Below are 26,568 nucleotides of genomic sequence, written 5' to 3'. Positions count from 1 at the left end.
TGTCAATACTGTAACATGTTCAAATGTTTCCACAACTGAACTCGAAGGTCGACGTAAACGTAAAACATCTTCCTAATAACTTTGAATTCAGTTTTATTTATTGGCTTTCAAACTCACAGCTCATGTATAGTTGTTGAACTTTATTATAATACCTAATATAAGTAGACATTTATGAATGCAGACTCGTCACTTATTGATTGATCGTTGCGCAGCCATCCTGAGACGACGCGTTGAAGCAGTTCTGAAACCAGGTGGACGAAAGTCAAAGTAGACACATTTTCAGTGTGTAACAAAGTTTATTACATATGTCCAAACATATGTACAGCACATTTACTCACGAAGAGTGGCTTTCTCACGAATATAAATTATTTAGACTTTCTGAAAGAACATGTGATGCAGCAACAGTAGCTCTCTTAACGTGGAAGAAAAGAAGCGCTGGTTGTTTCACTGTAACGGGTAAGTGCCCCGGACGAAACGCACGCGATTTCTTCAAATTTAGGTTTTCCAACACTTGGAAACCACGTGATCATCACCTGACTAAGTGGTCCCTTAACCAGTTCATTCAGAGCAACTTCCTTAAAATGAGACTGTAATACTACACCCTGCCTTCAGTCGGCCCCAGTACTGTCCATGTACAACATACAGTATGATAATACACATAAATAAGGCACAAATGGAGAAGCATAAAGAAACAAACGACTGCGGGCCAGAGCAGGTTTGGCACAGGAACAGAGCGACCAAAGGTAATAAACTTAATGCAACGTCATCAGCAAATCCCTGATAACCCTTCAACCACCTACCAGCATCAAACAGCGTTACCAAACCATAGAGAAGGAACATGTTTGATCACAGAGTGTTTTCAGACAGCATTGAGTACTTACACACCGGAGGTGGGACGATGAAGTAATGAAACTACACTGAAGTACCTTCCTTAGCCACCAGAATACTGAAAGGCAACAGAAATAAAGGATTGTCCCAAGTTAGTGTTATCAGCTCTAATACTGCTTACAAAGCTTCCTTTGGGCCTGCTAAGAGGGGAAAGTGGTTAAAGTGGACTAAAGCAAGAGGATTGCAATGATTTATAGAGCTACAGAAATGATGATTATTCGTACACGAGCGACAGCAGTTTGCTAAAAAACATTTTCAGACGACTTGAGTGTTTAGAGGAAACATACTGGCTTCGTTGCTCATTCGAACGTCATAAGAATCGCGTCACCATTCGTAACCCAACGTGGCGATTCGGTTCAGCCGCACTGTTCACGGTGCAGATGACGACGAACACGTTACACATTCCTTTCGTATTGAAATCTTCTAGCGACATCGTTTGTCAATACTTAAAGTTAAACAAAAAAATGATGTCCGTGTCATGCTTCCTTTGGGAAAAGAATCCCAACATTTACCATTCAGAAAGGCCAAAGCCTTCAGGCACTTTTAGGATTGAGATCAGTTCATGTATCCTAAATTCTCCTTAGAAAATAGTCCATGGGACTAAGCATCCATAAGCACTCCACTCAGTCTCACCACGGTCGACTGATTTGAGTCGATCCATTGAAATAAAGATGCTTCTTTTAGTTTTCTTTGTCATCTTGAAGATGACAGACAAACGTCTTCCTCCAGGGCACCGTTCACAGCCAGTGTCACTGGGGGGGTAAAGAGCAAAACAGCTTTGCTGGTAAAGAGGGTACAAGTTGAGCTTATGATTGGCGAGTCCAGACTTCATCAGCAGCATTGGCATCCTTTTATGTTTTCCTGTTGTTCCAGTTGGGATCTGCCGTGGCATTCGGCTCTGCGGGCCGCTCTGGTGGCGAGCGGGAGTCCAGGGGAGACTTGTGAGCCGGCGGGGAGCGAGGGTCCAGCAGCGGGGGAGGCTTGTCGGGGTGGAAGGGCCGGCTATAGTGCTCTGGTCCAGGTGGACCTGTTGGCCTCTGCTCTGGCATCCTCCGGAAGTCCTGAAGAGGGCCCTCTCTGCCCTGGTGGTAGTTGGGACGGAATTCATCAGGACGCCTTCTTTTGGGATCTGAATGCCTGAAATATAATTTATAACATTTTGTTTTAAAGCAGTGGAATGACATCTGGCTGTGCAACTTATCGAACTACAATCACGATTATGAAGTGAGACTGTCGACTGGGCGGAGCGTCCTCAGTTCAGCATAGTCAGCAACCCACCCAGCCAGTCTTGAAACAGAGACTCCTTTCTTTGCCGCGTCATCACCTTTCATATCAATATGATTAAATTGTTTACACACAAAGTTCTTCAGAGGTCCAGCCTCTTATTTTTGCTCTCAAAACACAGCAGGTTGATGCATTTAACTTTAAAATGTTGGCTACAAAATGTTCTTTTTTTTAAACGCATGATGTTTCCAAAGTGAAATGAGTAATCATTTTTAAATAAATCGGGATTGTTGATTTATTACTGTTATATAAAGCAGAATAATCTCGATTATGCTTTTTGCATCTATCGACACAATAGTTCCCGATATTAAGACCCCAAAAACGAACCTGAAACTTGTAATCGGAGTACCGCTCACCTGTCATAATAGGGCGTGTGGCCCCGGTGGTCCCGGTCGTTGTTGTACTGCTCGTACGGCCTTTTCCGAGGCGAGCCGTCGTTGCGGTAACCGCCTGAGCTGCGGTACGAGTCCCCGTGAGGTCGCCGATCACCGTAGTGATCTTTGTAGCGATCGTACGGGTGGTGCCGGTCTCCCTGCCACGACTGGTTGCTGTTACTTGGGTAATTGTATTTACGGTCCCTCTGCCAGTCTCTATCTGTAATGAAGCATGCCAAAAATAAAGTTTGATTGTTCATTTAATAAATAACTTGAATTAAAGATCAATGTTTTTGGGGAAAAACATTTTGTTCAATAAGAGGATCGATACCACCCTGGTGTCTGTATGGTGAATATGAACCTACAGCCAGGACGTGATTAGCTTAGCTTAGCATAAAGACTGGAAACAGCTAGAATGTCCAACGTTAACAAAATCGGCCCGCAAGCACCTATAAAGCTCACGAATGCTCACTTTGTTTTCTTCTTTGACTTAAACTAACATCATTCTATCCAGACGTACCATCATTGCCAAAGTGTCGCTTGTCAGCCGAGTTGTACGGCTCTCTGTGGTGTCCGTGGGGGCCGGTCTGAGACGAGTAAGATCCAGGTTTCGAGGACGACTGCGTGCCCGTCGAGTCTCTACTGGAACCACAGGGCTCTGGTCGGAAGTTTTTCGACCTCCCTCCAGAATCCTCCTTCTTCTTCTTCTGCTCCTTCTGGAAACGCAAACAGGATATGTTCAGCGTTGGTTTAGTACAATACATGATGTTTTACCTCCTAACACTCGATAAAGTGTCCACCACTAGAAATAGGAAACCACGTGCCTCTTCCTCGTGTGATCGCTTCTTCTGCGCCATTTTGTAAAGCTTGTGGAGCTTCCTGGCACCAAACTCCGTAAACTTGGACACGAAAATCCAGAGGTTTCTGCCAAAAGGGGAACAAATAATAATAAGTTAAACAGGTGAGCATCGTGATTCATTACACAAAAGGTTACACGGTCTAATCATCTTACCGCCGCCATATTTTGACATGGTCAGGGTCACTGTAGGCTTTAAGGCACTCTGTGATTCGGTCTCCAATCTTCAGGAGGCATGTGCGGGTGTGCTGGAGCTGCTCCTGGTCAGACAGACCCTCATCTGGTTTATCCAGCTGCTTCAGGGCCTTTTTCACCGGCCTCATGCGCTCCTTACACTGGACACAATGTGTACAAAGTGCTGGTGTTATTGTAATGCACTGCTCGCAAGTTGCTGATCAAACGTCACCGGCTTACTTCTTTGCACAGGAATGAAAGAAGAGACTTACAACACTGAAAGTGTCCTGGTCGAGTTCATCATCGTCGTTTCCTTCAATGGGAACGGGGTCTGACCCAGCCGTTATGTGAACTGGACCTTGAGTCTTCTTCCCTTTGACCGCTTTAGCCTGGAAGACAAAAACAGCACACATAAAGACAAGCAACCCTTTTCTGCCATTCATGCCGTCAATGGCTGATTCACAGGATGGTGACGGACTTCATCGCCGCGTTTCAATGCTATAATGAAGTACAGCATATAAAACATTATTCCATCAACCTATCCATGCAAGTTTGAGAACCCATGATGAGGTCATGAATTCTCTGCTGAAATACCTTCTCTTTTCTGGGCTTGGAACCCTTTTTCTCTTTGTCCCCGTCCTTCTCCTTTTTAGGAGTTCCCTGTTTTTCTTTGTTCTCTTTGTTGTCCTTCTTCTTTTGTCTTTTCTTGGCGGGGGACTTCTCTGTTCCATCATCCTGTTCCAACGCGAGACAGCGTGTGTTAAAACAGCGTAACAGTAGGTCTTACTGCGAGAGAGGATTTACCGAATCAAGTGGAGCATTGCTCTGCCTCTCCGAAGATAAAGCTGACTTACACGTCTTTGTTAAAGTGGTGACGTTGTAGTTCCCTACTTCACGGGGCCTGACTTATAGTCTGGCGGGTCATTTATCCGCCACTGCATTTAAGTTTTTGGTTCAAATCAAACCTCGACACAGAAGCACAACTCAGCCTCCAGACCAGCAGGTGACACCGACCTTTACCTCGCCCTCCTCCGACGGGTTGTCGGACAGGCGGGGGGAGGAGATGTCGTTGCCCTGCTCATCCTTGAGGATCTTGTTCTCCTTTTTCACCCGGGGCTTCCTCTTCTTCACTTTGACCTTTGGAGGAACAGACTGGATGAGCGGTGCGCGTCAAAGGCAAACGCCGTGTGGTGAGAACAGTACAGACGAGTCAGCGTACCTCCTCCCCTGCTTTAGACAGGTCTGCGTTGTCTTGTTCTTTTTTCAGCAGCTTGAGGAGATGCTCGGCTCTCGCCTGCAACTGCTTTGCCTGAGGTTTCTTGCTCGGATCGTCTGGGAGAATCTGTGCAATGGGAGGTGACTGTTAGACCGATGATTGAAAGAGGTGCTGATTGTAGTGCAAGTGCTAATAAGAGGACGGAGGAATCTATCTGACCAGAACTTTTAAAAACAACATTCTCAGAGCTTTTACAATATTTAAAACGGGCCAGTTTTGGTCCAAAAGTACAAAATGAATGCATGCGTTGAAGTCGAGTGTGTGCTGAATTCCTAACATTTAGATTTTCATTCATCTCCGACTTGGTGATAAAGGTAGAAATTAGAGATTTGCCTTATCAGCGAGTTTAAGGTCAGGATCCGTCTTGATCAGATCCCAGTTGCCAAAGCCGTGCTCATAGATACCAAGCAGCAGCTGAACGTCATCCTGCAGCTCCCAGTCTACATCAAAGTGGGCCACCTTGACTCTGCATGTCAGATTGAAGCTGTGGGAAACACATTTGTCAAATGTAATCATTTGTAATGCAACGCCCGTGCTGCTCCTCATCTCTGCAGCGGTGTCTTACTTATTTCTCTCGGCAGGATTAGAAGGCACCACTTTGTGCAGCGGCTCAAACTCTTCCTCGTGCTGGATGATGGACTTGGCGTTGACCTGCACTCCCGAGATCTTGATGTTAATTCCTCGCCGCTTCCCAGGACCTTTAGCTGAAACAACAACATGCGTGTTTGTTGGGGGCCCCGGAAAAAAAAATGCTACGATGTCAAAGACACTCTCACCAAGTAAAAGCAACATACCTTCAACTGGGTTCTCTTTAAGGTGCTCCTCGTGCTCCTGCACTGCAGTCACACAACTGGTATGAATCAGTTCACCGAGTCTCTTCAGGTCTGCAATGGACTTGTCAACCAGCTCAGAGTCTCGGGCAATGGCCTCCAACCTGGATACAGAGAGACGCACGTGACTCTTTGAGCTATTACGATGTCTAACAAAGCATGCGATCCAATGATGAGCCGTACATTTACTATTAATATCATTTAACAAAGCTGACCTTTCGAGTGGAGATCCAAATTTCTTGTATGCCTTAATGAACCTGTTAATGATATTATAATGAATACATTAAATTGTGTTCACGGAAGGGAACTTCACTGTGATACAAAATAAAAAGTAAGTACTTTACCTGCGGATCTCTGCATCGGTGAAACCCTCCACATTGTTTTTGCGGGCTCTGGGTCTGCCTCTCTTCTTGGGCTTCCTGTCGTCGTCACTGTCATCGGTCTCACTTTCGGAGCCTGAGGAGCGGTTCTTCAGCTTGGAGCCCACATCGCTGTCGCTGTCATTGGCCCGAGCCTGAAAAGACAAGAGGAACCAGAGCAACACCTTATGACCAGATTTACATCAGCTGCTGGCAGACAGAAAGCCGTGTAAAGTAGGATTCAGAGACGCAACACTTCATCGTGTCTGTTGCTGAAATGTGTGCACAAACACAAGTTAAAGTCAAGCAACAAAATACATCTGTAAGAATCCTCCTCTTACCCTCTTGTTGGAGCTTCTGCTTCTGGGCAGCATGAAGATGTCGTCCATCTCCCGCTGCTTCTCCTCCTCCTCGACTTTGCGTCGCTGCTCTTCGGGGATGATGTCATCCCATTCCCGTATGGACCGGTCCTCAAACTCTGGAACGCTCTCCTCCATGCTTGAGAAATTGGCTACCTGCAGCGACACGAGGAGGAAGGGCGGGACAAATCAGATTTATGCAAGAGGGGGATCTTTGGATGCTTCACAACAATGCTACGGTATACAAAGAAGTGACGGGAACCTTAAACTGAGACAGAAGTTCATCCGTCGCACTTGAGCCCTGGTCACTTTCTCTTGTTTCAGCCAACCTCAGGATCTCCTCAATATCCATCTCCTACAGGAAGAAACACATTCCGGTTAAACTCCACAAATACGTAACATGTATTTTTAATCCACACAAGAGTATTACTTGATGGAATACCTGCGGTTCAGACTCCTCTCCTTCTGCCTCTTTGAAGAGCTCCTCTGCACCAAACTTGAGGATGGCGGTCAGTTCTTCTTTGTTGAATGGGTTTGAACTGGGAAAAAAAACAAAAACAATGTTGAACACACAGAGGTTCAGTGTCCAAATATTAAACAAGATGATTTCTGACATCTTACTTCGTGTTTGTGTCCGAGTTGCTGTCAAGTACAGTTCGACCAGTGGTGTCCATCCTCTGGATGACAAGATGGTCCAAAACCATCTTCTTCTTTGCCCTCTCAATGATGTCCTCCTCCACTGTCCCTTTGGTGACCAGTCGATAAATATTCACCTACGAGAGGAAAGCATTGCTGTACAACTATCTTCTTCATTCTATGTCACATGTACAGTGAAAGTCATGATTTGGGGCGAAGGGTTACCTGTTTCTTCTGGCCGATCCTGTGAGCCCTGGCTTGTGCCTGCAGGTCGTTTTGAGGGTTCCAGTCAGAGTCAAAGATGATGACGGTGTCCGCCGAGGCCAAGTTTATCCCTAAACCTCCAGCTCTGGTGGACAACAGGAAGCAGAAGTCCTGGAAAACGGATGAAACTGTTAATACGGATCTCATTTAGCAATACACCACACACCATTTGGAAACGCCTGATGAATAATAAGAGCAAAATGGTAATCGTGAATGAACTGCTGCTGTATATTTGATCCTTTTTACACCATTTATAAAATACATCCTGCAAAAAAATGAACCATATGTTTGTTTGAAACAGTCATCATCCCAATAAGATAAGAGTCCTATTTGTAATATGCAAATATTCAACTAAAATAAAATATGAGTATACATACCTCTGAGCCTTCTGCATTAAAGTGGTCAAGGGCTTGCTTTCGTATTTCTCCCTTAATGGAACCGTCCAGCCGCTAAGGAGGAAAGAGACAACGAGAGAGACATTGACATGCCATCGTACCCATACGTCTCCGTGCTCAGACCGATCACAGCAGTGTACACCGATGTCGACACCACGTCAGCAACAACAACCAAAGTCCAGTGACTTTCCGGGAGTTAGTCTGGTCTCCAGCGGAAAACAACTTGTTGATATAAATAACATAACAGGATCTCTCAGACCGGCGGAGTACCAACACTGACATCTGACCCAACAGCTCCCTGCACTGTAAACACCAATGAAGACAACAAACTGTCAGACTAGACACCGTTTCTGGAGGTACTGGTGATACGATGATGAGGTTTTTAGAAAATCTGATGGTTGACGAGCTGACAGCACTACATGCTTGATTTCATGGACATTTTTCAGCAAATAAGAACAAAAAAAGGGTAGTCTTAGTACATTTCACAGTTATGTTCCAAAAATCATTTCCTTTTGGCAGAGAACCAATCAGACGTGTCGTACGGAGATGCACAATGAAGCCCTGCAGATGTTGACAGCGTACCTGGAACGGGTAGCGATTCTTGGTGAGGTATTCAGCCAGAATGTCCAACATCCTGACCATCTGGGAGAAGATCAGGACTCGGTTGCCTCTTTCTCGGAGTCTGGTCAGCAGCTTGTCCAGCAGCACCAGCTTCCCGCTGCCCCGCACTACACTCTGAAAAAAAGTACAAAGACGGGACACATGAAGAAGCACCGAGCCCTCACTTTGGACTCGTTTCCTTTGCAGAGATATCCGGAGGTGTTGCTGGGAGCTAAGGAGGGTTCAATAAGGAGACATACCTGCAGGTGTTCCTGTTGTGTTTCACCATCTATATCCTCAGGCTGTTTAATGAGGAAACTGTGGTTGCAGCACTTTTTAAGCTCCATAACGATGTTCAGGAAGCCAGAGGAGCTGCCTCGGGTGCCTTTGTAAAGAGCTCTATAGTTCCTCATCAAAATCCACCTGGGAATATTGAGGAACAAATGAAGTTAATGGGGAGGAGAAATGCAGCTACTGTACAAGACGCTGAAAGACTGAAGTAGTGAAAACAAAAAGACAAAAATACAATCATACTTGTAGAACTGTTTTTGCTGTGCAGTCATGTCTACACGGAGAATCTGCTCTACTTTGGCGGGGAGAGATTTCTCCACGTCTTTCTTAACACGCCGCAGAAGGAAGGGCTCGAGGACTTTGTGAAGACTCTGATAACCGTTGTCACTTCCTTTCCCGTGTACATCGTCAAAATCCTCCCAGGAATCAAACCTGTTGTGCACGACAAAGACAACAGACGTCACTCATCCACGGCTGGGAGTCAAACCGATGGTGTTTCCCTGCTTTTCCTTGGGTATCATGTAAAAAAAAAAAAAAAAACGTCTAAACCAGGACGTACTTGTCAGGCATGAGGAAGTGCAACAGTGACCAGAGCTCTTTGAGGGAGTTCTGCAGCGGCGTGCCGGTAATGAGGAGCCTGTGGTTAGACCTGAACTCCATTAATGATTTGTACAGCAGGGAGTCATCATTCTTCAGCCTGTGAGCTTCATCCACACCCAGAAACGCCCAGTTGATGTTCCCAAGCACCCCCTGCAGACAAACGGTAAGCTCTCGTAAGCCGCAGTGATCCGAATCTCTTCAGGCACAGACATACGGCAAAGAAAACCAGAAACACAACCGTGAAGAAATGCTGATCCCGGCACCTACCTTGTCTTTGAGCAGAATTTCATAAGTGGTTAACAGTGCATTGAAACGGATTCTTTTCGTTTGATGGTTCACCCACTCGTAGTCACGGATCTACATCGAACAGGAGCAAAAACACAAGTTCATGTAACCAACTCCGTAGAGACCACCAGACTCTAAGACATTCAGGAGTCAACGTACCGATTTCCTGCTCATGACGTCACCGAGGTAGACCACCACGTTCATGTGAGGAGCCCAGGTTTCAAACTCCCTCTGCCAGGAGCTGAGCGTGGACAGAGGCACCACCACTAAGAAGGGTCCGTACAGCTGATGCTGGTTAAACAGGTACGACAGGAAGGAGATGGTCTGGATGGTCTTTCCCAGCCCCATCTCATCAGCGAGGATAACGCTATTGCACCTGAGGACGGAGGAATAAAAGAAAAAGGCACTTTTAAAAGAAAAGAAAAGACACTTTTTCAAATGAGGTACCGTAATCAAAACCAACCCAGGTATATTACAACACTCATTTACACAGTACCTGCACCAGGAGTGGGCCAACCAGTTCACCCCATCCAGCTGATAATCTCTCAGTTGAAGGTTATCATCTCCAATATACGGCGGTTGCTCCTTCAGAGGAGAGAATCTCGGTCTTTGCTTTAACACCTGAAATGATCGTTAGAAAAACACATTTAACGAGGAGGAGAAAAATAAAAAAACAAATCATGAAGACTCTTCCATCTTGGGTCATTCCACTCTTACCTTGCAGTCTTTAGAGGGGACGGATTTACTGGAGATTCGGTTCTTGAAGCTGTCGATGCAGTGCTGGAACTTCCTTCCAACCAGGGCTCCATCCTCCCAGCTGCACTCGGAATAGGGCAGGCCCATCCACTTGCATAGATACTCCGGCTCATTGGAGGACGCCGTCTTGTGACTGTGAGCTGTTGAATAAAAAGAGCAGACAAATGATTATGACAAAAGTAACATTCAGAACATTTAAAAAGTCAACAGAATGCAACAGTGATGGTAAGAAATCAGAAAATGGACTTACAGGGGAACTCAGTGGATCCTGGTGTCTTCCCAGTTTTTGTTGCTGTTGACAATAAAATTCTTTTCAGTAAATCTTAAGTGTCATTTTTTTTTAAAAGACGATCTGCTGCAAATACGTCAGACAATGAATTCGTACCGATAATGCGCTCCACAATCTGAAACTGCTTGTTCAAGTCATATATGAGCTCCATTTGGCAGTTATGGAACTCTACATCCTCAGGAGACACTCTGCTCAACCTACAATCAAGGAACAGAGCAGACAGTGAAAACCCTCAAAAGATGAACATCAGCAAGACATTCGTCTGTTGCCGTGAGGACGCGTGTTTTTTTTTTTACCATGAATTGCGCTCATCTTGTTTCTTTTTGTAGTTGTCCATTTTCTTTAGTCCCTTGACCTTCTGCTGCAGCAGGGTGTCCATGCTCTCCCACGTGTTGTGGATGTAGGACCAGCCCTTCCACTTGATCAGGTAGTGAGTCTCCCCTTCATCGCTCTCGGGGTCAAAGCCTTCATTCGGGTCCCCGTTTTCCTGCACGGAATACCCAGTAGTGGTGGCCCCGGTGGCTAGAGGAGAAAAAAAACAAAAAACTTTTAGACATTTTAATGAGATACAAAACGGCTTTCAAAATAGAAAGAGTCACGTTAAAATGCCCAACCTCCTTTTTTGCCCGTCCTGGTGTCCATAATCTTCTCAATGGTCTCGCTGTCGTCATCCTGCTCCTCCTCGCCTACGTCCCCCGTCATTTCAATCAGGTCATCAGAGTCCGTTTCAAAGTCATGTTGGTCCTCTTTGTAACTGTGACACAACAGACCCGGGGACAAGCATTAGCCTGACGTGCTGAAAACTAAACAAAACGTCCAGGTGGAAAGATTCACCGCAGCGGGACACGGATGATGAACCGCTTTGGGTTCAGAAATGCACCTTTTGACTTTTGTTGCACCCCTTTTTCGAGTCTGTCTCTTTGGAGTGCCATCGTCGTCTTCGTCGTCGTCTTCGTCGTCGTCTTCATCGTCGTCTTCAGCAGAGGAGTCCTGTTTCCTGGACTTCCTGCTTTTTTGAGACAGTTGCTTTTTGTTGCTTGATGATTTGGTCTGAGGTCTGTAAATCACACAGTTACGCACACAAACACACAAACCACTTTAGGAACCAGCCTCCTGGATCATCGTCGCAGTGGGTTTTGGGCTCTTTTGGCCGACTGTGTGAGACAACATTTCTTTTACGATTTTGAAAAATGTTTGTGTCATGATTGGAATACATTTTACATGTTGTATTTTAGACACCATGCTGCAGGTGTGAACTACTTCACAGAAAAGTAAAAGGGGGAACACAAAATGGAATGACTTGGAGATGACCAGTGGGTAGCTGTCTGGCGGCCAGGCCTCGCTACACTCTTACCTTCTAGCAGGAAGTCGTCTGGATCTAACTTTTTTCTCTTCCTGCTCACTGTCTGTACTGTCGGAAGCCTCCTCCTCCTCCTCCTCATCCTCGTCTTCATCATTTGAGTTCCAGATATTTCTTACAACAAAGAAATGCCACAAGTTCAGCCTCAAGGGCCATTCACTGCTTTAACCAAATTTTAAATTTCATTAAATACTGGCCATAGGGTGTTCACCGCAAACCCAATTTGATCGGACCAATCAGTTTTGATGTAAATGTCAAACCTCGCCTGACTGACTGAAACTAACTGAGCCCATTTCTAACAAACAGATACCCATTTACAAACAAGCTTAACATGATAACAATCACAACATCAACACAATGACAAAAACAGACATGAGTTGTGCAAAATTACGGTATGGATCGAGTGCTAAACAAAGAACATCTTGCTAAAAAAAGGAGTTTGGTGCAAGTGTCTCAACATGGCAGAATTGAAAGAATAAGGGGCTGCAACATGAAATTAAATAATAACAAATACCCTAAGATGTTCTCAGTCTTCACACTTACTCTTTTTTTTTAATTCGGGATGATTTTCTCTTGGGACTCTCACTCTCAGAGTCACTGCTCCCCTGTAAACAGTCAGAAGAGCTTTGTTTCCACATGAACTGTAGCAGCACTTCTTCACAGTGTCCACTAGGTGGCACAAGAGGCTCGTTGATGCCAATAGATTGTAAAAAGCCGGGCCATGATGAATATCAGTATTCTTTGTCTTTATTGTTTCAAAAACATCTGCTTACCCCAGCTCCGATGTTTAAACGAGCCGGCTCCTGTCTACTGCGGTTCGACCTCCTGACTCCATATACATCTGGATGTTCGTCCCACATCTGTAAACAGAGCGACTGCTATCAGAGACAACCACTTTACAAATATGTCACGTCAGATTATAATTTGTAGGAATGTGCCATCAGGCTGCAAATACTCGTTTCATTATCTGACTCTCAATGAATTGATTAGTCTATGAAATACTGGGATATAGCAACAAATGTCCCATTCAGTCAGAGTCCACGGCGGCGTTTTTAAATGCCTTACTTTGTCTTTTTTAGAGTTACATAAAAGTACATAAAACAGAGAAAACATTCTCAATCAAGAAAGCTTTAAAGAGTGATATTTTGTGGCTCTTATGCTTACAAAATGACAATGAAATTACAAATCAATTGTCAAAATAATTGCTTGTTATGACTTTTGCCGCTACCTCGCCACCAGCTGCTACCTACTGGCTGCAGTCTAACATGGACACAAAGAGGGAAGTAAGAAACGTGGCTTAACACTACAAACGTCTTGCATTTCAAACCTTCCTAATGACATTAAGAGCCTGATTAAACAAACAAAGTTAACAGGAAGCGCTTTAGAAACAGGAAGCGGCCACAGGAGAGCTTTCAGCAGCCAGGTGACCTTTCACCTTTACCTTCTTCACATCTGCCAGTCGCTCCTTCTTTCTAACTGGCTTGTCTTTCACTCCTGCTGTGGTTTGCTGTGATTTGGACTCTGCAGACTCGCTCTCGGACTCCGAGTGACCGTGTGACTCTGAGGAGCTGTTGGACTCGGAGTTGTGGGATCTCCTCCCCTCACTGCCATGCTCGCTCTCCGACTGACTCGCCGACTCCGACGCAGAGCGGTTGGATTCCTCTGAGGCCGAGTTGCTACAGGAACAAGAACACGTTGATTCTTTTCCATTTTGCAGAGTGCATTTGTTGAGCACCATTTTACACCAAACAACAATTCTGTACACCAAACAACGACACGTGTGAGTAGAGCTGTGGCAGCAACTTAAAAAGAAATAAACTCAAAGTGCACACACTCTCACTGAGACACGGAGAAGAGCTTGATGGCATGAGTGAATGGTGACCGTCAGCTGAGAGGAAACAGAAACCTAATTACATCATGCAGCATCTTGTTTAGTCCGCTTACAGTCGTATAATAAGCTCATTCTCTCTAAGGCACACAAATCGACTTAGTCCTTTTGAAAAGACGGACTTTTAATTCATCAGTAAATTACCGAGTTAAAACTGAGTTTAACACGTCAGCGCTGCTTTGAGTGCAAAAATATTTCCTCTCTGCTAACCTACATTGATATAATAAAGTGGAACAGAATGAAAAGGCCAACATAGTTAACACTTAAGAACCTTAGCTGATGACTCCTTAAACTGAAGTGTCTGCTTGTGACCCATCGTCACAGGTTACAGCCTGAGTTCAATAAGTGTTTTGAGCATTTAACATAATTCAGATTCAAGAGGCCTGAAAAGGACGACGTACTCAGTATCACAAGAAAAGGGAAAATATTAAAGAATATAAACAATTTGTGGAATAGAAAAAAGTAAAAAACAATCTTCATCATATTTTGACCCCTCAGATTTATTGAGCCTCCTTTAAACCCCCTGGTTGGTAACAAACCACTGTCACAGCATGGGGGGGGACTCACCGCACCAGAGGAGCTTAAAATGTTTGCAAACAAGATGGTACAGATCGAGGGGTATATCCTGATGCAATTGATTTGAAACAAAAGTATACATTTTGTAAACAATAACACTATTAGACTGTATCTGGTATGACTGTACGTTAATGTTATGGGGGGCGAGCTTGAAATGGTGATCTCTCCTGTCTGGGTTTCTCTGCGTGCAGTACCTCGTCTGGACACATGGGGGAGCACTCACTCAGTGTAACTCACTGCCTCACATGGATCTCTCTGGAGAGAGATGGGTTTATGTATAACTAAGAAAAACATTTATGATTGTCATTTCATCTATTGTTATTTTTTAGAACAAAATAATTCATATTTGTCTTACTGTGTATAGAATGACCATGACTGTATTCTGACATTGATAAAACTAAAATAAATTAATTAACATGACTGGTGTTAATGTCAGTATTATGAATGAGTTACTACTGGAGCGAGTTACTAAATTTCACAGCCTGCAATAAGCAGCAGCCTCGATTGCCTAACTCGGAAGTGCATGCCTTCTTCCGCTTTAAATGAGGTCAATAGTGGGCGGGACATGCGAAAAATCTCGAATTATCATTGGCTGGTGTGTTACTAGGTGGAACTCTAGCCTATTAGAGCGCAGTGTGCAGGCCTTTAAAGGTCTGAACTCTTCCTGTTCCTCCTCCGTGTAGTTCTGAGCTTTAATACAGATAAGTGAGCAAGCTGGGCCCACAAAGCAAGGGCCATTTTGTGACTCAGGAGAGCATGTGAATATACATATATATGTATATAGCACTTTTATCATAATTAATGTTGCATTGAGTCAAACAAGTTTCTGTTCTTTCTGCTGCAGTGCATGCCCACAGTGCTCATCTAGCAGTCTGTAAAAGTTAGGCTATCATCAGTAGCAGAGGACATATTTCACACACACACAGCTGAAAATACCAAAATGGCTGCCACAAGATCACACAGAAAAACTACACGTGTGATGTAACCTGCTGCAGTGTACAGTCAGTAAAATGCTGTGAGGGTGATTACCTGCATTTAGTATCCAAACTTCTGTGTCTTTATCTAAAAACACAACAGGCTATTGTGATCAGGCTGCATTATTTATTGTGAAAACATGGCAGCAATCCTAACACTAAGAATGTATGTTGGGCCACAGCATTTACACAATAAACAAACATTTAAAATAAGAACAGTAATGGCTGGCCACTTGTGCAGTTTCTGAATTCCTGCAGTGTTCTGACACCATGCAAATGCACCGGTTATTAGTTTTAAAACACATCTTTATTGATGAAAATAGAGGTGTTTCCACTCGTTTTGATATTTGAAGATTCAGATACCTGAGGATAATGAATACACAAAGTTTTACTATCTTCCTAAAATGAAAAGCAGACAATACTGTGAAATATATACATTTAAGTGTCAAGACTCTTGGCCATAAGCACTTAAATATAATCCACCTGTCAAGTAATACAGATAGCCAGATTTAAACAGAACAGTGTTATTCTGTAACATTCACAAGCATCAAACAGGTTCAACTAACACCATCAATATCCATAAAGCCAATATTAATACAATAAGTGCCGTTTAAACATATCTGATGACAGTAAATGCATGTGTTAGGGGCCATCAATGAATTAAATATCTGGCTTGACAAGTGAAAGCAACCATTCAATATTCTAATAATAATAAACATTTGATTTCAGAGAAATATATAAGACTGAAATAGTTCATAAGGCCCTAAAACTAAAGTAAAATCAACCTTCTCCTGAAAACATATGTTACATAAGCATGTAAACATTGACATACGGTCATAATACACAGAGTAAAGTAGTTTTAAGTTTTGCTATCCATCTAAAACAAGAGACAATTACATAAAAAGACATTCAAATGTTTGAGATGAAGGGCTTGAATGAGCTGGAGTGAGTCTAAACTCACTTGGATTTCATAAAACTCTCTAATTTGATCAAAACTTCAACTACAGGTCCAGATAAAAGCTTACAGATTGATGTAAAAATTTAAAAATAAAGTCAATTAAAGCAACATGCAACCTGATTTAAGGCCAAAGAAGTAATGATAAAGTATGTTATATACAACACATCTTAAAGACCGACCATGAGTGACATCAAAGCAAAACATTGTGTGAAATAAATAAAAACCAAAAGCAACAACGTGGATAAAATGGTGCAATGCAGCAACAACTAGTTAGACAAGGTCGTTACATGAAACATCTGTGACGAACCATCAGAACATAAAACAGGACAGATGTTTACCTGTGGTCTAACACTGAACACGGTGTGGGCAATGATCTCTTAACACAGGCCTGGAACCTCAGTATTGAGTGTAAGAAATGGTCAAATCAGGGTGTGGCTGTTAAACAATAGCAAGGTCATCCGTGACAGTGGTACACTTCTTTAAAACCACGTCGCACACACACACACACGATCAACCATGCTTGACATGTAAACAATCACAGCAGATATGAAAAGAGTATAAAATGTACAAGGAGCATACCTTGATGCATTGCTTTGAGTCGATGCTTCCTCCTCTTGTTTTTTACTTTTATTCTTCATCATGGTAGTATCCTGAAAACCTTTTTGGTAGGATGATCTTTAATCCTGGTATTTACTGTCAAAAAGTTAGAGCAAGCAGGAACTATCATAAAAGTCCCACAAGACAGCCTGTGCTCCAGTGGCAGTAAAAACCTCAGGCGGTGCGACACGAGCTAAGAAAAGGGCATTAAATCCAAAGATTTTAGTAGTATTACTTGTATCGCTAATTTAAAATACAGCTGAGAAATGCTGCTATAATAGGTTTAATAATATCCGACGTGAGTCATTCAATACACGGATCAAGCCGCATGCAATTAATTATAACTGCGTCATCACATGAAGGGGTTGGAAAAATAACATTTAAGGACGAAACAAATCCGTTAACTATAAACTACACAATGTAAACAGACCGATTCAATGTGAAGAAAGGCTGTAACCTATAAATGAACGATTAGATTCGCGTTCATTTTTTTTTATCCGACTCGAAATAAAAACAGCAAGCTGTGAAAAAAAAGAACCAAACAATAAATTAGAAATAAAACAAAAAAAGCTTTGGTTCGTAAAAGCTTTTCGGCCTTTAAAGTCTGCTGTCAGGCTGAGAGCGACAGAGAGCCGCTGAGTAAAGATGGAGGCGCCATAGCAGGCAGACCTCAGTCTGGAAAACAACGACGAGCAGCTCCCTCTGCTCACGGCTCGTTCAGCTCGACAAAACGGCCCAAAAAACACGCGAAAACGCCCAAATACGCGATAAAACACCGATCGTATGAACAGCACTTTAATTTTTTGTCAGAATCGAGCGGTCTCCGTCGAAAAACGGCCGAGATAAACGGTCTGACGAAAGCCCATGGCACCCTTCCCAAGGCTCAGCCGCCATCTAGAGCTCCTTCCTAGCTCTGAAAGCTTCGCCTTTGATTGACGTTATTTCCATTTACCCCCACACTCAGGTGATGTTTAAGTCCCACCCCTTTTAATACGTTTAAAATGTGCATTTATATGTAAACTGAACGGTAATTTAAAGCCCAATACCTGAGGTTGAGACCTTTACTTCCAACTTCGTAAAAAAAGTACTTATATTGAGAGGTTTAAAAGTATATAAATTGGGGTTGCACCAAATGCATCACTTCCTGCTCAGACAGGAAGAAGGACGACCAGAGGCCATTTTAGAGAGCCTTTGGAAACCATTTCTGTTCAGACAAAATCCTTTGTTGAAGCTTGCTAAATACAAAATGTGTGTCTTTAAATGGATTAAGCGAAGACTTCGCGTTGGGACTGATTGGAACCGACTCATTTTCAAGCACTTTCCCTTCATCTCAATAATCAAGTGATAATGTTTCTTCGTAGAACAACACTTGAATAAGAGAGCATTACTTCAGGAGACTCATCAACCCAGGACGAAGCTAATGCTAATCTATGAATTAGCAAACATTGATAGTGCTAACCAAATTAATTTGTTGTACGGATTAGCGGAAATATTAAAACCAAGAGCCGAGCTAAAGGACTTCAACGTTAGCCAAATATTACGCTCAATGTCCTATTGTGATTTTCTGTATAATTAGTTATTGAAACAAAGCCAGGAAAAAAAAATACGATGACATACACTTTATTTAAAAACATTTGAAAATCAAATGTACAAAGGCGGATTTTGCGTTTCCCAAAAATAACAGGGTCATTTTTTCAAAGTCCGCTATGCAGCCAGCAACAGTGTCCATGTTGTCGTAAAAAATAAAAATCCAAACGTCAAAGTCCAGTCCAAAAAGAAAAAGGTTTCATCGTGTCAAATTGTGGTTAACTGCCAAATCACTTTTCCATCTTCACGTGAAACAACGCTGTCTCCACTTCAGTAATATCCAGTTGACGTCTTGATAGGACAAAAACAAGAAGGAAACAATGTGAGGCCACAGTGCAACTGAAACCAGCAATGATTCACTGTCCAGCAGTTAAACAAGGCTCGCTAAACTAATACGCTCATTCACATTCATGGCTAGCTTTCACATGCGTTGGCCAACATTAAGAATGTGCACGTGTCATTCTGAAAAATTTGTTTGACCAAGTACATTTAATTCTTTTGAAACTAATTTGCTATTCTCTTAAATGTCATCTCATCGACAACGTATCGAACGCTAGCGACGGATTGTTGGACGTTTGTAATCCAGTGTCAAAACTTATATATTTAAGACCAAACTTGTTGATGCCAAACGGTGATGTTTTAAGTTCCAATAACACATTCAATACAACTTTTTATGCATCACATGTAACGAATAAACACATGTTGGCAGGATGTTGCACATAGGAATTCTTGGTACGAGGTTGCACAGTGAGAAACAAGCCGTTCGGGTAATGGAAGATCTGTCAAACTGTTGTAAGGCTCTGGATTGACAGTTTAGTGGATTCAAAGAAATCCGCAGAATGAAGTCAGAGTCGAGTAAATGCGACAACAATTTGCAAATAAATTCATCAACTGACCAACAGGGGTGTGCCGAGTCTAGAGACAGCCTAATTCACAACATGCAATTTGCATAAATCTTAATTACGCAACAGCAATGTTCAAATCAATTACGATCAAAACACTGGCATGTGGGGAAACAACGCTGTATGCTAATTAGTATCCATATAGACGTAATAAACAAAATGTTTACCAAAGTCATCAAAGCAAATTCATGATCGACCAACATTATCGCATCCAATAAAAGCAACCCTTCAAAACAGCAATTTCACACATCTGCTCAAAATCAGAAAAATAAATACCCCTGTAGCTCTATAGGTGTTGAAATATGGCATTAACACAAAGTTCTTACAAGGCATCGGCCATGTTTTATCCTGTTTTTAACTTTAAGGCCAATAACCTTTCAGAGATCTTAGCAAAGATGGATGACATAGAAACTCCTGGAGAAAGGTGGGCTTTCTGTAAAGTACCAACAGGAGGCAATGCAGTCAATGTCCACATAAAGCCACAGTAAAAATAGCGTAATTATTAATAATGGAAGTAGCCACATAATGAAAATTGTTGCGCATGTACTACCATAAAGTTACATTTACAAAATGACTGTTTGTTACACTACCTGCTGACATCTTAAGTCTTTTGCTAGCTTTTAGAACTAAAAGTGAATAGTAGCAATAAATAATCAAGATAAATGATGGGTACAGTGTGTTGTACTCAACCTATCTGAATGGGATGTCGGGAACATTTCCCCGAGAGTCTAATTTTCTGTTCATTATATCAATGAGCTCAGTTAATAAATACTTAATTCAAACAAAGAAAACTTACAGAGCTGTCTTCTTTTTCTTCAAAATTCGAAAATCTTCACACCATGTCTTCAGGTATCCGCTGTGGAAAAGATAAGACAATTAATGATACCCATATTAACCCACATCAACACACAGATGGAACAATAAGTGACCAATTACTAAGTGAATCAATGTGATTGGCGCTTAGGTCTTCGGATTATAAATGTTCTTTGCAACCGACTAAAGATGGACGGACAAAACCAAAGTTTTCCAGCATACAATCATTTGAATGTGAGGAATGAGTTCATCTCAAAAGACCGCAATAACTATAGATCAATATCTGATGTTCCATACGGCAAATGTTTTTGCTGGAAATTGATTTAAAAAAAAAATTGTTCTTTTTTAAACAGAAGCCAAAGTCTTTGACTTTATTGAAACCTTCACCACTGCAACATTCTAGATGTCCGTTACTAAAAATACTTATTGTAAGCCTATTGTTGTGCGGGTTAAACCAACATTGTGAGGTTTTAAAAAACAAAACAAATCTTTCTCACAACAGAAGAAGCGATGCCAGTATGACTTAACTTAAGTCAGTGAAGCATATTTAACGAACTGCAGCCGTGAACCCAACTTGTCTCTCGGTGGGGTTGGCTGTTCTTGTGCTGGGTGGTGCAGTTATGTGCTCATGGGAAACTCCTCTCATAGTGGTCAAATGATTGCAAAATGGAAACCGCTTTTTGTTTACATTATTCTCAAATCTACCAAATACATTTTCTCACATTAAGAAAATCATATTGCTAGCTGTATGTTTTGCTTTTATGTTGTTTTTGGGGAAAGTCGTCTGTTGTTAGGACTCCTGACAGTTTCTACTGCTCCTTCTAAAACGTTGGAAAAAGAAAACAAAAGAAAATATAAATTTGAAGAGGGCAGCCAAATAATTTTGTTTTCTAGACTCGGAGCAACTTTCTACCAATTGTTGTTTTTTGTTTGGGAACGTGCATAGAAAAATATTTATTGTTTCATCTTCAGAGAAGATTGAATGGACTGAATCAGTGTCAATGTTTTGCTGTACATACTGATCAGAATGGTGCATGTTGAGACATTTCTCACGTTTAAAATTTTCTTATTCATATTTAGGTAGAAATGTTTTTTGCAACACTGTTCGTTTGAAAGCAAATATCATTGCAGCTGCAAATGAGGTTGTGATTAACAATGTTGTGATTTTGATTTGGATGAAATGAAGGTGTTGTCTGAGAATGGTGTCCAGCTGTCACATCGAAAGCAGTGGCACGAGGAAATAATGAACGCAGATAAATGCACCCCATGTCCATTATTAAACGCATTTTGGACAGATTGATATTAAAATAACTAATGTGGCTGTTGTCATGATGCCCGCTGTGGGTCAAAATTAAAATAGCCCTTTTAGAGCGCGGCTGCCAAATTAGCAAATCATTCTTCTACGATTACTTTGGCAAACTGCCACCAGTTTGCTAACTTACTACATGTAATCAAAAAATGTTAATGTAATCGAATTGGGATAGTTTGCACAGGTTGTCAAACTATTGACAGATGTGGCACCATGAGCGATGGTTAGCATCCAATGGCCGACTTATACTAGGTGTCTTAGTACAATTCTTTAATTGGAGTAAAACTCTAAAAAACGGCGAATGATCCGGGATCAAAGGTCGCATGTCAAGTCTCGTCACACTGCCGATCCGACGCATCAAGTTTACTTCTCGCCGAGGAGTCAGTTAATCAATGGCCTTTTCACAAACAACGCGCTCTAAAACCCAACGTTTCCAATGGCTTGCGCTACACCTCAGCGGCGTTTCGCTGCCTTGAGCAAAGCGTGGGCCCAGCACGCCACTCGCCGAGCAAGTGATCAACCTGTGGGTGCAGAAAATGTTTTAACTATGATTGATGAGCGCAATGTGATGATCGTCAGTTGTTATGATAAAAAGAATAAAGATTTTACAGTTAGCTAGCTAGTTGAAAGACCATCATTGATATTGTACATATCTGAATGTTATTTTTAAATAACTGAATGTTTACTACAAAAAAAAATACACAAAGGAATCAGAACTGGATGCATCCTATGATTTTTTATCGTGTTTCAGAAGTGTGCTTGTCAATTTTTTTTAATGATGAGCCAAAACCCCAAGTGTCAAAGTATTGTACCCAAGTGTCAAAGTATTGTACACTTTATTCGATTAATTTACATAATTATTTTAAACTAACTACGCAAATGTCTCTCTCACGGTACGGTTCTTGATCACTTACACATTTTTTATTAATATGTGAATACTTGCCACATCATACACTAGGGGGCAGAAATTACTTTTCGTCAAAAGAAACCGTTACTGAACACATTTAATCTATTTAAAAACATATACTTACAAATCTCTGTTGCAGTGCGAATCTCCCGCATCCTTCGATTCACGGCTCCGTGATGGTTAAATGTCAACCCCCTTTAAAAAGATAAAATAACGGTTCAGAGAGGAGACGTGACAGCAGCACCCCCTACTGGCTACACGTGTGAAGCAGTAAGGACAATGGAGCTGGTTAGTCGGATTAAACGGTACATACCATTTAGCTCGGATCAGATGATCCCTTTTCTTCATTGACACACATTTGCTAAACTTCAAGGGAATCCCTGCAAAAGACAAAAACATGATTTATTTTAGTAGTCGCAATTAACAAAAATCGCAACATGGGTCGGCATAAAATGCGAAATTTAATAGGTTATTAGTTTTAAGATCATTTTTTTTGAATGTTTCAGGGCTCATTAAGATATTAACAGAATTCTAAATAACTCGTAGCTTGTGTAGTTGGAAAAATGTTTCATCTTTGTGCGCTTTGGCGACACAAAATGGAAGTAAATTCGTGTTAAACGGGAACCTCTGCCTCAGGATAGCAGTGAGAAGACATTTTGTTATGTGCAGGGTGGTAGTAATCTTTTGGATTTAGCAATATAGCTTAAGATGTAACAATCTGTTATAAAAGATTGTATGTTATCTGTTTTAGTAGCTGTAGTATTTACCGTCACATGTGGATAAATCCACAACCTTGTCCACGAGACTGTGGTATTAAAATGTATTTATTTCTTTTTTTAACATTAATACAATATTTTGAGTTTCCTCAAATTCTCATTGAAGTGTGGCTTTCTAACATAAAAGTCTTCCTTTACACGTCTTGCCGATGTTAATGTAAATGAAAAACAAAATTAATGTACATATTTAAATTATTCTCCATTCAGTGTGATAAAGGGTTAAAAGCCAACACCCTATTCTGTATTTCGAAGTATATCTAAGCTTTCATCACATACAGAACCTTTATTTGGCAAACAAAGCAAGTATAGTTTAAGTATTGAGTCTACAATAGACAAATTCTTCACAATAGTCATATTAAGAGCATTTTGGCAACTTGTCACAATTTATTTATAATCTATTTATAATTAATAACTATTTAGCATCCAAGACTTTCTTAAATATGGTTAGAAACTACATCTATACACCAAAATCACAAATAATGTGAATTATAATCAATTTTTAAATATTTTTTTGATGTACATTCCAAGTAAAAACCTCAAAAAACGAATTTACTGAAAATAAACTAAATAAAAACGCTTCATCTTGAAGTGTTGGTGTCCACGAGTCTCAATACAGCGTTTAAAAGGGTAAACGAAGACTGCACGAGACGTTTATGTCGAGTAAATTCAGACACGAGCATTTGCCCTTTTCAAGGACAAAGCACATTTTAAATGCGTAGGTTGAAATAACTCCAAACAGGTCGAGAACAAACGTGCCTGTCAAAGTACTAACCACGTCAACTCGAAGTAGAGCTAGCAAACATGCAATTCCCATGAACTAAAACACAAATAAATGCAGTTAACGCTCTCTGGGCCGGTTTTCTGTGTTCTTCGCTGAGAACACACCATGGCCATTTCTTTACAACACTGCGTCTAACTGTCGTCCTATCCACCATTTTGACGATCACCCGAGTCGTATTTTAACAGCTACAAATGTCTTGATTGCTCGTTAGTTCTTACCCATTGCTCAGGCCATGGCTACCCGCCGTCATCTACCCGGTCTTCTGTCGTCTTTTTGGGCATTTTTAGTCGTTTTGGTGGGTCTTTCGGCCGCATCTTTCCCGCCCTTCCTCTTCTCCGTTCTCTTCGCCTCGCTCCTCTATAGTGTGTCCTCCTCGCTCCCTCTGCCTGAGCCCATATCCTACAGCGGCTCTGCCCACTTTGCGCTCAACGTAAGCCAAACTCCACTTCCTCTCCAGCCCCATCCAGCTAACTCTAGCAGCCTATACTGACCCTCAAAAAACCGCAGAAACTCTTCTTGCATTTAGCTGAGCCCAAAACTATAACAAAGCATGAAACAAAAAGTGGCATTGACAACACTTTATGGAGGAATATCAACAATATTAAAACAAAACTGTTATTGTCATCAACCACGTGTGACCCACTGATATGAAACTATTTGTAAATAACATCTATGTATTTGTAAAACAGTGATACATTGTAAAATATTTAGATACTTGTTTAGTGGTATTGCTGTAAATATGAAGATAAATGCATATTCGAAAAACACATTTTCCTCTTTACACTGGTCCAGTGTGCCTGTTTTCAGACTAAATAAATGCCTTTCCTCAAAACACCTATATAGTAGGCCTAAGGCCTTCTTTAAACACGTTTGAAAAGGTGAAAGATAGTGTATTGTAAATGCAGATCTGTCAATAAATTATCAATAACATGTTTATGGTTTATGTAGCCCCATAATTCAGACGTCAGGCTTAGTTCCTGATCGTGATGTAGGCTACCTGACTATGGCCATGTCACAGTAATGAAGGAGTGATAGGGGCCATGCATCATTCCATTTTGGAGTGAGATATGTCATTTCTTAAAATGTTTGCTGCTCTATTACAAACCTATACAAACAATGAATCTGAAGTAAAACTGTACAGCTGCCTCCTTAGGGCTTCTCTATTCTGGATAATAATAACTGAAAGTGAACGCCTGTCTTGTTTGTGATCAAATCAATTGAGATTGCATATATCATTTGATTTTACTGAGAAAAAAAAAGTTTGAACACAGTCTAATGGGGACAACCAAAATTAGCAAACGTTGGCTGTTCAGTCAGTGCAGCCTTTCTTGGACAGTCCATGGAGTCTGTGGTATGCACTCCACCCCCATCACCGACCAATGAGATGTGTGCCACGACAGCGCATGCTCTCTGCAGGGGAAGATTTCCTTAAAAAGATCTTCAGCCTAGCAACAAGCGAGCCCTCTCTGCAAATGCAATTCCAGACTAGTAAGTGAAGTCAACACAGTCTTGTACTGACTGGCTGGTTGGATCGGTTTGAACAGGGAAGTGCATACCCACCAGATCCCAAAATAGTGTCTTTAACCTTAACGTCACCTGAATGTTGCAATCTCAAATTGTGCTTTTACAGATTGAGAATTGGAATAATTGGCACTGTTGTTGCAGCACAAAACTTAGTGAATATCAATAAGAATGCAATACAATACAATGTTATTGTGAAGTCGCTGCAATCAAATGTTCCATTAATGTGTTGCCATTTTATATAGAAGCAGACTCCAGTTAGCAGTCAGCAGGGAGAGCTTTTTTATTGGCCCTTTATATACACAATAGTATGACTTACAATGACACATAAGCACACTCTGGACTCACACTAATCTGCAGCACAAAACAAGTCTTTGTGAGAATGGGAATGCGTAAATGCAGCCATTAGTTTTGTTGAAAGAAAAGTAGCCTTTGCTGTTGCAGAAGGGTGTGCCTCAACAGCACTAACAACAGGTAGGGTTGCATTCATGGCTGTTGTATTGCAGGTCAAAGCACACACACCAGACGTCATTTTACACTGCAAATTACCTTTAACAGTTGACATAAGAACAGGTCTGCTACGTTCTTATGTTTGCTTTTTGAATTAGCGAGACAAAGGATTCGGTATACTGGTGTGGTCATGTTGTTCCACAAACAGCGGAGATTAATGGTGAGGCATGTCCAGGACTTATATGGCTTGGAGGGACTAGAGTATCAAGTTTCAAATGACTCAAGGATACTCTTCATTGCATTTAACACAATGAACATATATATATATATATATATATATATATATTTATATATATTAACAAAAAACTAAAGTAAATACTAAATATCACAGCAGTGCATCATTTCCAGACAGTTTCAAATGTTCAAAATGTATTTCCCGTATTTTCAGGGTATATTCCCAGTACAAACAAATTGACTCGTTAATTGATTTCCTTTCCAATTATAAGACTTATACATTCACTCTTAAACAATAAGTGAATTAACCGTTTTCCTCTCTGCACTTTACACAAAGAACCCGAACATTGGACATTGAACATAAGACATTTTACTTAACCTGCTAGGTGTTGCATATGTATTGTAATAATATATATATG

General features: G+C 41.5%; 1 protein-coding gene across 2 annotated transcripts; it reads right to left on the bottom strand.

The window, feature by feature from the left end:
- Window positions 1-282: 282 nt before the first annotated feature.
- Window positions 283-24,358, bottom strand: LOC306781120 (chromodomain-helicase-DNA-binding protein 2-like). Of its 2 annotated transcripts, XM_079273814.1 has the most exons (42): window positions 24,163-24,358; window positions 22,701-22,767; window positions 22,512-22,582; window positions 20,155-20,214; window positions 16,852-18,747; window positions 13,318-13,552; window positions 12,650-12,736; window positions 12,420-12,481; window positions 11,871-11,990; window positions 11,397-11,573; window positions 11,131-11,270; window positions 10,813-11,038; window positions 10,613-10,713; window positions 10,478-10,519; window positions 10,189-10,367; window positions 9,968-10,092; window positions 9,631-9,847; window positions 9,454-9,543; window positions 9,146-9,336; window positions 8,830-9,018; window positions 8,556-8,718; window positions 8,278-8,430; window positions 7,678-7,749; window positions 7,262-7,411; window positions 7,022-7,173; window positions 6,843-6,939; window positions 6,663-6,755; window positions 6,383-6,556; window positions 6,027-6,196; window positions 5,898-5,939; window positions 5,647-5,786; window positions 5,418-5,556; window positions 5,186-5,336; window positions 4,796-4,918; window positions 4,591-4,713; window positions 4,171-4,311; window positions 3,849-3,965; window positions 3,559-3,737; window positions 3,371-3,470; window positions 3,067-3,262; window positions 2,529-2,766; window positions 283-2,025 (listed from the first exon to the last, which is right to left on the bottom strand). In XM_079273814.1, exons 5-42 carry the CDS (start codon window positions 16,911-16,913, stop codon window positions 1,740-1,742), a joined length of 5,442 nt encoding a protein of 1,813 aa, XP_079129940.1. In that variant the 5' UTR covers window positions 16,914-18,747; window positions 20,155-20,214; window positions 22,512-22,582; window positions 22,701-22,767; window positions 24,163-24,358; the 3' UTR covers window positions 283-1,739. The 2 variants fall into 2 exon arrangements, with proteins under 2 accessions (XP_079129940.1, XP_079129941.1); XM_079273815.1 differs by lacking the exon at window positions 11,871-11,990.
- Between the last annotated feature and the right edge of the window lie 2,210 nt (window positions 24,359-26,568).

This window comes from Melanostigma gelatinosum (genome assembly GCF_949748355.1).
Source record: "Melanostigma gelatinosum genome assembly, chromosome: 1".
NCBI lineage: Eukaryota > Metazoa > Chordata > Actinopteri > Perciformes > Zoarcidae > Melanostigma > Melanostigma gelatinosum.
The sequence above is the reverse complement of the archived record's forward strand: the minus strand, read 5'-3'. Positions and strand labels throughout refer to the sequence as shown.